This window comes from Dunckerocampus dactyliophorus, chromosome 6, assembly GCF_027744805.1.
Source record: "Dunckerocampus dactyliophorus isolate RoL2022-P2 chromosome 6, RoL_Ddac_1.1, whole genome shotgun sequence".
NCBI classification, from domain to species: domain Eukaryota; kingdom Metazoa; phylum Chordata; class Actinopteri; order Syngnathiformes; family Syngnathidae; genus Dunckerocampus; species Dunckerocampus dactyliophorus.
The window spans coordinates 31,266,221-31,278,052 of record NC_072824.1 but is presented as its reverse complement, the minus strand read 5'-3'; the positions used below and the strand labels follow the sequence as shown (position 1 = coordinate 31,278,052).

General features: G+C 43.5%; 1 protein-coding gene across 1 annotated transcript in view; it reads left to right on the top strand.

Moving 5' to 3' along the window:
• The first annotated feature begins 636 nt into the window (after positions 1–636).
• Positions 637–11,832, top strand: part of LOC129182679 (axin-2-like) — a 29,119-nt gene continuing 17,923 nt past the window's right edge. Inside the window, exons 1-4 of the mRNA XM_054779088.1 lie at positions 637–922; positions 1,510–2,454; positions 4,779–4,919; positions 11,354–11,456. Coding sequence (XP_054635063.1) covers positions 1,622–2,454; positions 4,779–4,919; positions 11,354–11,456 — 1,077 coding nt within the window. The 5' untranslated portion in view covers positions 637–922; positions 1,510–1,621. The remainder of the gene's footprint in view (positions 923–1,509; positions 2,455–4,778; positions 4,920–11,353; positions 11,457–11,832) is intronic.

Sequence of the window (11,832 nt, the reverse complement as noted above, 5' to 3'; positions counted from 1 at the left end):
CCTGGCATATAAGTAAATACATCTATTGCCCACACAAGGTTATGAAGCAATGGTTTATTCCCAAAAGTGTTTGTTTGATTTATAATTAACTTTGTATCCATTTTCCTGCATTTGGGTCATAATGTTACGTTTTCTGCCATTTCTCAAACAAGCAACCAATCGCGTGTTGTTATGTATCTTTCGGGACCAGGGCAGCCTTTTTCCCCTATGAAGTCCACAGTAGAACCTTCAGCGCGTTTGGTTTAGCAACAACCCCGATGGATTATACTTCATCTCTTGACACATTACCTGGGATGAAAATGGAGGGATTTTCATTGTCCTCACGAGATAATACCGGACGGAGACGCTTGGTGTGAATGCGGACTGCTTAACTTTGAACGATTTGGAATCAGGCAGTATGAGAACATGGATGGTAAGTTGTAGTGAAAGTGTTCCACAGAGCCCCTCTCTTGGACGCTTTGATGTGCTGCTGCTCAGCTTTGAAGTTGAGAAATGCGGGCTGTGTTTCTTGTTTGTGGGCGAGCAATACGACGAGATAAGAGGCTTATGTGTCTGTCTGTGTATGTGTGTCTGTGCGCCTGCGCGCGTACATGTGGCTCAGATTTAAAAAAAAAAAAAAAAAAGTACAATTTCTCGCTCGGCGCGTTTCTTATAGCCGGGGAAAAGTGGGATGTATTCCACAACTGGAGCCTCCTCCTTTTCGTTTATTTGCTTCAGATTGTGACACCCCCAGAGAGCTGCATAGGGACCGAGCCTTCCTCCGCAGAGGTCAGTTGTTGAATGGAGAGCGACACATGTGGTGCGCTTTTTTTTTGTTTGTTCCTGGATTACTATTTTTAAGAGTTGCGGACTGCTTTTCTGAGAATGGAGTAAAAGTTCCGCTTTTTGAACAAGTCCGATTGGACCTAGCCTGCGTGCGATGGTAGGTTGCTTTATGCCTTGATAGAATCATTTGCGCACTGCTGCAGTTTCTCTGCGTTAAAAGCGAAGTTACGTGAGAAAGATGTTCTCGTTTAATTTATCCGACTGTTCAATTGGAGTTTTACCGTAAATGCGACAAACCTTAATGCCGTAATGTCCTCCATTGGCAAGTCTTTACTGGTAACGATCGCTTAACCTCTACATGACTACGTTGTAAGGTCATGTGAGATGCGTCTGCATTGCAATTGTGAGGGGGAAAAAGTGTGGGCTACAAAATAAAAACGTGATAAATGCACGTGGTACAATCAGAAAGAACTAGGAGTTAATTGTAATTGAAGCCTGTGGCATGGACCGTCAAGCAAAAACACGTGTAAAGAGTGGGGCTCTGATTTGATGATTTTTGCAAAATGTTTGTGATGTGACATCCCTGGATCTCTCATTTATATTAAAAATAGAATAATGGAGGCGAAAGCAGCCTTTCATTTCTCTTTTCGCTGTTTTTTTTTTAAAGGGAGTGTTTACTTGATGTGATTCTTTGAAGTTCAGCAGGATACGGCTTTGATTAGATCAATACTTTGTGTGTTTCAGAGTGGAAAAAAAGCTGAGAAGCTCCCTGCTGCTTTTAGAGAGTGAGGAGGATTAAACTGGCGCTCAGTGGAGGCACCAAGGCACTCTCACACAGGCAACCAGAGCTGGAGCCATGAGCAGGGCGCTGGCTGAGCACATCAGCAGTAGCTTCCGCGAAGATGCTCCTCGTCCTCCGGTGCCGGGGGAGGAGGGAGAGTCGTCATGCTATATCTCCAGCAGGTCTGGGAAAATGAAAGCCCTCAGCAAGGTTAAAGACAGCCCTGCCAATTCCGCGCTCCCCGGTTCAGCACCGCGGAGGAACGAGGATGGACTGGGGGAGCCAGAGGGAAGTGCTTCCCCGGACTCGCCGCTGATCCGCTGGACAAAGTCTTTGCATTTTCTTCTTGGTGATCAAGATGGTGCTCACCTCTTCAGGACCTTTTTGGAGCAGGATAATTGCGTGGACACGTTGGACTTTTGGTTCGCCTGCAATGGTTTCAGGCAAATGGACCTCAAGGATACCAAAACACTGAGAGTTGCCAAAGTTATTTTTAAAAGGTACATCGAGAACAACAGCATTGTTGCCAAGCAGCTCAAACCCGCCACCAAGACCTTCATAAGGGATAGTATTAAAAAGCAACAAATAGACTCCGCCATGTTCGACCAGGCACAGATGGAGATCCAGTCCAACATGGAAGAGAGTGCTTACCAGATGTTTTTGACTTCTGACATATACCGCGAATACGTGCGCACAGGCTGTGAGAATGCGGCGTACATGAATCACGGCGCGCTGGGTAACCTCAAGCTTATGTGCGGATACCTTCCTCCTCTTCTGGAGGAAGAGGAGTGGAGCTGTCATGACCTGAAGGCGAAAGCTTTAGCTTCTGTTATTGGACTGTCTGCTAAATCCCTGAGGGCAGCTGCTACCATCGGGACAGCAGCTGAAATTCTGGAGAATGGCTGCAGGTAGGAAGAGTGTTACCCAGCGGATGTGTTGTCTGTGGCACCTCTACATGTTTGTTTGTGTTTTCATCGGGTACTTCACTCATGTCAGTTCTTTTAAAGAGAGGGGAGAGAGAGAGACAGTCAGTTGATCAAAGGGTCTCAGAAGAACATACTGTTATCTTTGTGCTCTCCTGTCTTGCAGTTAGTCAAGGGGTTAGAGGGTGGGGGTGTGTTGGGTACAAAACATCAATGGATCTCTGCCTTCCTTTTAAGTAAATGCTGTCTTGCAAGCAGCCCGCTGCTGGCTTGCTCAAGTTTCCTGTGCTTTGAAACCCTTCCTCCGGTGCAGGCATGAATTCACACACAAAGTGCCAGACTGTTACAGCCAGATGAAAGAAAAAAAGTTTTGTTTGTTTTAAATTAAGCAGCACGGTTCTCTGTAGTTTGTCTAATTTTCCTTATGAAAGGAAAAGTGCAATTTTTTGGGGGGTATTTTGCCCATCATCCACAATTCTTGTGTAAGACATGAACACGTCTTTCTCTTTGTCAGTACTTTCTAAAGATATAAAAACTGATAGACAGCTCATTCCTGCACGTAATGGGACACACCTATGACGCCTACAAAGCCCGCTGTTAAAAAGAACTCCAACAAGGTTTTATGGTTTTCTAACCATACTGTGACCATTTACTAACAAAACATGTAATACTTATTTTGGTCCTTTTAGGCATGACCCGAACTTCCTTTTTGGGCGCATTGATTTCACATAGCAACACAGAAAGGAACGCCAACACCTAGCGGTAACTTTTCCAAACTTAAAAACAAAAACAAAAACACAGCAGTGGCGGCAGCAGCTTCAAAATGTGGCGTTATCTTTCGGTAGCGGCCTGAGGCATTGTGAGCGCGGCGCTGACGCTCTGCGGGCGAGTGTGTGGTTAAGCTAGTCGCTAGCCGGCTAGTAGCTAGTCGGTGTGTGGCAAGGTGTCAGTACACCAGTAAAGTAGCTGTTAAGCGTAACAATGTTAATAATAATAACAACGTCGCTGTAGCTCGCTTAATACGCACGTCACATCATATGTAAATGAAGCGTTGTTGTCGCTTTCTGGAGTTTTCAGAAGGCTTTATAGGCAGAATAGGTGATTCCCATTATGTGCATTCTTAGCTGTCTCTTTTTATCTGTTTTTATATCTGTAGAACGCACAGAAAAGAGAGACGTGTGTTCATGTCTCACATAAGGATTGTGGAGGATGCTCACAATTAAAAAAGTTAAGTTTTCCTTTAAAGTACACGTAAGGTTTTTTTTTGTTTTGAGAAAAGGTATATTGACAAATGAAAACCAATCATCGAGGACTGCCAAAACTATGTGAATGTGTCACCCTGTTATTGGTAGATCCCCCTTTTCTCCCTTGCATCACATGTAGTCTCCCCCTTCTCCCGGCCCTCACCATGTCTGTAGGTCAACCAATTTCCATCTCAAACATGTGGAACTAATTTTGGCACTGCACAGATTCTCTGTTCCATTCTTCTTTTTTTTGTAGCTCTCCCGTACACAACTCTAGAGTGTTAAAAAAAACATCCTCAATTCCGTTCCACAGCTTCAACCACTACTTTGTGTTTTCCTTCCTCTGTCTTTGCAATCCAACACTTTTATCTCTCCTGTTGTGGAGGAAAAATCTGCCTGTCAAAGACTAAGCATGCTTTGCAGGGAGAGACAAGAGGGGAAGGAAGAGGGAAGGGGGGGGGGGGCTTATGAAAGGAAGAAAAGAGATGGGGAAAAAGAGTAGGGTTGCAGAAAGCCCAGCTGTGCTAAATACCTGACTCTTTTGCGTGGACCTTCCAAAGGTCAGGTTTGTGCTTGGGGCCTACGTCTTAAGTCATGCTGGGGGTCTCCTCTCAGCACTCTCAGCAGAAGGCATTCTCATAAAGAAAGGGGCCCTCCTTCCCCCATTGCCTCTCCCCCACCCTCTTAAAAGCTCAAGTTCCCCTTTCCTCCTCTTCCTCATCCACCCCCATCACTACTGGAACTGGAATGCAACACAGCAGGAGAGTAGATAGTCTCACAGAAAGACTTCACAAAGGAGCAAGGAAGATTAGGAATGAGAACATTCCCAGACTGGATGATGGTGAGAGAGTGGAAAAGGGATGGTGTGAAAGAAAGACAAAAAAGAAACACATTCATCTCTTTATGTGGCTGACAAATCCCGTATTGCAGAAATCAACAGATGATGTCAGCAAAACAAAATTCTAGTTGTCTCATTGGTCTTTCCAATAGTTGGGGGACAAGTTTTACCGACTGACGTGGAAATATATCACATAAAAATGATAACAGTTCTCCTTGGGTTTACAGGGCGCACCATCGAGGAGACAATGCCAGCCCTTATTTTGTCAACTCTGGCTACATTTTTGCTCCTGCCACCAGTGCCAACGATAGTGAGATCTCCAGTGATGCTGCAACGGATGATTCTATGTCCATGACAGACAGCAGTGTGTAAGTGCTGGCAGTTTTTGTAATGTTTATCAAAACACTGGTTGATGACTTATAACAACAACGTAGCCTGAGGAGATAATAGGGCTGCAACAAACCATTATTTTCATAGTCAGTTAAGCCCAGGTCACAACCGATCGTATGGACTCCTACAGCTGCTCTGTAACAACGCACCAATGACCCGCGTGTGACGTGCTATTTTCAAGCCGCAGACCGGCCGCAGACGTTCTTTGTCATGTCAAACAAACTACGGGCACCTGATTGCAAGACAAACTTGCGCACTTCGTACGGCCAATGTGTGTACATTTTTCTGGTGTCAGTTTTGGGCTGACGTCCATTTTTTTGTACATCGCACCTGCGGACTCGTATGTGTGTCGTGCACCCCGCATACATAATTAGTGCGGTCAGCGCACGTTCAGATATTTCGCACGTCCTCCATGCGTGTTGAGATCTTACTCCTTCGTGGTCACCTCAACTGTGTTCTCCACAAACACACAAACAAAAAAAATCTGCGATTTTGGGAAGGCCAGAAATTGCATGACCAAAAAATCGTACATGGGTTGTGACCTGGGCTTTAATCTGAAGCTTGTTTTGATTAATCGAGTAATTGGTTAGGCTCTACACCAGTGGTTCTCAAGTGGTGAGTCAGGACCCAAAAATAAAAGAATAATGTAATGACCCAATATTTTGTTCACATTGTTCTTGTGCGCTATTTGCTTGCTACGCTGCCGCAAGGAGCATGCCATGTTTCTGGGCAACTGTCAAGCTTAGTGGAAGAGGAAGGACATCGAGTGGAGACAACGTTCCATCCGGCCGACACACAGTTGCAGATATCTGCTAGAGAAGAGTGCACCCTAAAGAGACAGAATCTCAGAGCTGAAGCTCACGTTCCGCTGAAAACAAATAAATGTGAGTAGTTTGAGTTGAAAAATTCCCACAATTTGGGTCAGTGAGGATGGGACCCCTAGCCAAACCAGTTGAGAACCACTGCTCTAGACCGACCAAATCTACGTGGGCTAAACACAAACCGTTACTGGTTTGCTGCTTAACACATCAGAAAAGAGGCAAAAATGTCTGACGGCTGTTTCCCAATTTCAAAGCTGATGCGTGTGAATATCTTATTTTGCGCAAAACACAAACATAATATCTGCTTTCACCTGCTTTCACGGGTGATGAAGGAAATGTACAAATATTCACATTTGAGAGGTTGAAATCGGGGGATATTTTCCAACCAAACGATTACTCGAATACCAAAATAGTTGGCTATTAATGAATTAATCATGGATTAATTGTTTCAGCTTTTGATAATACATAGGAATCTTCACTTCCTGTAACTCTTAATATTTCCATTGTATCTACAAATGTAACTTTCCAGAAAAACGTCTTGTAAATGTGTATTAATTAGACTAATTTCATGAATGTGTCGTTGCCATGGTCTCCAGGGAGATGACTGTGTGAAAGACCTTCTGAAGTTTATTCTGGTGCATTACAGGTGGGAGAAGACGGAAAAAAATATCAGATTGTCTCGATGTGGGTGGGGTTGGTGCTTTGTATGCCTCAAACTTGAAATGTGTCTATTCCACCCACCCTTCTGCCACAACTGACCTTTTTTCTTCTTCATATCATCTAATGCTCTTGTCTTTTAAAAGCTAAAGGAGAGGGGGAGGTAAATGGCCATTTTGGCCTCAAGACAGACTCATTGAAAAATGTTGGCACTAAATGAAAGGAGGCTTACTCACATGGTGGGTCGGTTTCTTGCCACTCGCCTCTGTGGCGTGCTGAGATCATGTGTCCGCAAGGCTTTCACAAAGGTTACTCATTAGCCCCTTTTCCACCAAATGCTCAGGAACTGTTCTTGTAATTGTGGTTCCTGGAACTAAAAGGTTCCTGTGGCCCACTGTGTTTTATGTTATTGCGCAGCACAAACATGCCCAAATATAAATGTGTGCTAAGGGGAAACCATTATTCCAGCGTTGGGACAGGTTGCATCTTCTGGCTCAGATCGACGCAGTAGCGCAGTCTTTTAAACCGGCTCCTCAAAACCTGTCCTCTGCCAGGCCTTCCCAAATGTAGTCTTGCAGTCCATGTCCTTCGAGGTCGGAGTGTCAGTCCCTCTCCCTCTTTCTTCTGAAATGTCAAAGAGGAGGGCTGATTGCTGCTGTTTGGTACTCTTAATAGACAACAAGCTCGGTTTACACTGTCTAAAAAGCACATTCGAAAAATAAACATTCTTTCGAAGTATAACACTTTAAGCAAAGAACGGTGCTACGGAGGATGTGAGCAGCGAAGTCAAACGGAACGCTGGGCCAGCATAGTAAAAACATTTGTGGACTCACTTTGGCTTTTATAGTTTGGATGGATGAGACAAAGCTGGATAAGGACTTTGTAGGATGTAAGAAGTGTCACGAAAATACGGCAAACATGCACGCGAGTCATGAGAAAATATGAATGCCACTCCAAATAACAGCTAAGGAGAAACTTTGCTTTTAAAAACGGCACAAAATGCGACAGCAGTATTTGGCTTCTCAAAACAATATGCGTTCAAAAAATTAGACCTCACAAATCGCTGTGCGTTGTATCCCCGCGCACTGTCACACGCATGTACAGTTCCGGCTCCGATGTTGTGCTTAGTTCTTGCAACCTTCACGCAAAGCCCGCATGGAATGCAACGTCAGTAGTTTCATTGCAAGTCAGACGGACGTCGGTCTTCCAACTTAGTGAGTTGGCTGTACGAATGAAGCCCGATCAGCCTCAGATTTCGTGCGTGGTACGCACGTTCGACTTACAGGTTGTACGTTGGCGATCTTACTCCGTCATGGTCACCACAACGCTCCATGAGTAAAAAAAAACAGTGATTTGGGGAAAGCCACAAATCACACGGCCAAAAAGTCATGTGACCTAAGCTTTAAAAGACCCAATTGTAGCAGATTGTAGAAGGCTCATCAAAACAAGAAGAGACATGAGAGATTTATTTTTTAGAGACTTGACTTGGACTCGTGACGTGAGACTTGACCGAGTCTCACCCCACAAAGACTTGAGACTTGACTTGGAGTCATGACCAAGACTTAAGACTTAACTTAGAGACTTGTGAACATCTCTGCTGGGCACCTTGCTAAAATTACCAGAAAATTAATTTCAGCAGCAATTCCTATTGAGTTGCAGGATAATGTCCCTGCAGTGCTAAACGGGCTATTGATAGACCTTTTGGAGCACTCTCAAAAATCAGACCCAATCCTCTCCAGACCCAGTCCTCTCGTACCTTCCAAGGCAGAAGTGGTGAGGCTCAAAGTGCAAGGGAGTGAGAAAATAAAGTGCATGGAGTATAAAGGGTTTAACTGAATCGCTTTCAGCCAATTGTTAGGTGAGAGGGTCTTAGGGGTATAAAAGGGTGGCTGGATGCTTTGAAAATGACTTGCACAACTGAATAGGAAAGATTCTTGTAAAATGGCCACCAAACCATGAAAGAGTATCTTGTTTTCTCCTCCAAAACCTCCACAAAGCATCAATCTGTCAAATGGTTCACCAGGTCTCAGAGGCAGTTCGGATTGATAAAATCGTAACATGTGGGGGATTATGGTCCTTCCCCTGCAAGACGATTCCCTGCCAGCAAAAGTCGATTCCCCGTCGAGCATTCGCTCACAAATGTGGCAAGACGTTTCCCCGTCAGTATCAAGTCATTTCGCCGTCAGAGTACAAGACACACATTTATGTAAATCGAACAGTATCATCATCATCCGCACCAACCACGATGTGGAGGGCAGGCACCGCCGCTTCAGCAGCCAGGCTGGTCGTGACAGACCACCCTTCTACCTTCTGGTGGAGCTACTTAGCGCTGAAAATGAACATTTTCCACGCAAGCTGTGTCGTACTAGTGTGTCAATACATCACAAATACCATGCAAATACAAACGTACTGTATGTAGTGCTCGACAACACTTGGGCAAAATAATTAGTATAGTATGTAGTAGCCACCGTTTATTTGTGAATGCATATTATTGGTGAATTTGTCAAATAAAACTGTAATAAAGGTTCCTGTCCGGTTGATGTTGACGGGGAAATGACTCGATACAGACGGGGAAACATCTTGCGATATTTGCGGGCAAATGCTTGATGGGGAATCGACTTCTGATGGCAGGGAATCGTCTTTACGGGGAAACGACAATATACCCATGGGGGACATTTGCTCGATACTTTGCTGAGCCCGACATCACGCTGACAAGTTTTACTTGGCTTACTAACCATGTTTCTTACTGTGCCATGAGGAAGGATGCCTTGTAGTGTCAAGGGCACAGTTAAGGAGACATCTATCTACCATAGCCACCTAATTTAATAATCATTCATTTTCTAGACAGCTTGTACTGTTCAATGTGACAGTATCACTTTGACGGAGATCATTGTCCTTGACTTCTGCAGTTCTTTTGTCTATCCACCCAAACGGATGGCAATAATGGGGGGGGGGACTTCTTTCTCTTTCAGGGAACAATTTGAATAATGTTTTCTTTTTAAAGTGGTTAAAAGGCCCTGTGAAAATTTGAATCTAATTTCCCCGATAAAGAACAAGAAGAAGATGATTTTGTGGGGGTGCGGGTAGGGGTATTCAGTTGTTGCTTATATCTTATTTATGAATTTACTTGGACGCCGGGGAATGTTGCTTCACCAACTTCAAACATTACCTTATCTTACAAACCAGCCTTTTGATGTTGCTCAGATCAGAGGCTCACAGCAAAGTGCTTGCCAAACGTGTGCATGTATATATAAATATATATGTGTGTGTGAGATTTCAAAGCGGCAACAGAAAAAGTAGCATTTGGGTTGGGTCAGACACTTCTGAGCGACCAAAACACCAAGGATAATAGGCCCTTCTTAACTGGCAACTTGACTGAAACGGCTCACAGAACAAGAAAGTGGAGAAAATAAGATTCCCATAATAATAGCTTAATTGTCATGAGGTTATAAAGTAGGGACGCTCTGCTCCCATCAGGGTTTTATGCTTCTGAGTCTGGTACTGGTCACCAATGAGTGGAATCGGCCGATACCGATATCATTCTCATGGTATTGGCCCGGGGTGCCGCAATTCCGAGGCCTGCTGACTGCCATCGGGCCCAAAAAATAGGTAATTACTAAGAGAAGTTAGTCATTAATAAAATGGGGACCAGACTTCTTGGCTGCAGCCCTGCTCTGTAGGCTGTATGGTGTGAAAAAAGGAACCATAAAATCACCTTAAATTAGGCAACCATACTTGAGTTGCTTTTTCAAGAGATCATATATCACTCGTGAACTTTGGATGTGAGAGTACATTGGTGGAGCCTACCGGGACGTCCAGGTAGCACGTAGGCGGGCTCAAGTGAGAGAGCAGTCAGCGAACCTGGTGTCTTCCATCGCTGATAAAGGATGCTCATCTAGTCCGATGAATTCAATGATGAATTGAATTATTTTTAAAAGTATGGAAAATGGAAAAAAATCAAGTATGGAAAAATATTCACGTTTCCCAGATTTACCACTGTAATGATCTCTAAAAGATAAAATTATAAACAAACAAAAAAAGATTGATCTGTTGTGTTATCAAAGCGTACTATTAGTATGAACTTTTTCTCATTACTCCTTACATTACACTTTTATGCTTGTTTTTTTATTATTTTGACAAATATTTCAACAATTTTATTGTAATATTCCAACTTTTACCCAACCACATTGTTCTACAAATTGCAACTTTCTTCTTTGTTTAGTTTTTTTTTTTTATTATTATTACAAATTTTGACTATTACGACTATTTCCCTAATAGTTTGTCTTTATTCTCATAAAATTACTCCCCTTTTCCATTTTTGCTGTTGTTTTTATAGTTTTCTTGTTTAATTGTATTTTTAGAAAGTGCCAAGGGCCAATGAAAAAACGGCTGCGGGCTGTAAATGGGACCCAGGCTGCATTTTGGACACCCCTGCCCTAGGAGGACCAAATCAATATGAAGCTAAACACAAACAGTGGTTTGGTTCACAACACATCAGAAAAGAGGCAATTAGAGGAAATAAAAACAAATTCACATACGAGAGGCTGAAATCAGGGAATATTTACATTTTCAAATCAAAAAATGATGAATCGAGTACCAAAATGGTTGTTAATCAATTTTGATGATTGATTTTTGTTGCAGCTCTGATACACATCAATTGATCGAGTCTGGGAAAGTTTGAAATGTCAAATCCGTATTTTTGTCACCTTGCCTCCAAACGATGTGAGACCTTTTGCATTTCTGTGGTTTGTACCTCGGAGGGCGTCAAGTCGAGTCGCTGACAAAGTGTTTTCGCCCTGCAAAGATTGGCAAATTGCGTTTATAGTACGAATGGGTGGCTGGCATCCTTTGTGACATGCATTGTCCACATGAGAGAATCAAGACTTTTTTTAGTTTTAAAGTAAACACTGATGTATTATTGTTGTACTTTACAGAGATGGAATACCTCCTTACAAGCTGGGCACCAAGAAGCATCTCCAGCGAGAGATGAATCGCAGTGTCAAGATCAACGGACAGGTCACACTTCCCCACTTTCCCGTGAGTCTTACTTCTTTAACGGCCCGTCCACACGGAAACGTTTTCAGCAAATCTGCTTCGGTAGTTTGGAGGTGCAAATCCGACACTGCATGAAGAGTGGAAGCATCTTTTGTGAGACAATGACGTCACAGTCCCTACGCTACAGGCTTGTGTCTGTGCGACATCAATGAATGATTTTATTGTGACTTCTGCAGCCGTCTTCTGCTATGTTGTCACTGTCAGGCTGTCTCCGTCGTGGCAAGGCAAAGTGATCTCTCCACACCAAGCCTCGAAATACTATTTATTCTTTTATTTACTAATTACTAACGTATATACCAGGGGTCCTCAGTTACATGTGTCCTCGGGCTGCCTAGAAAAACAATATACTGCATGTTGG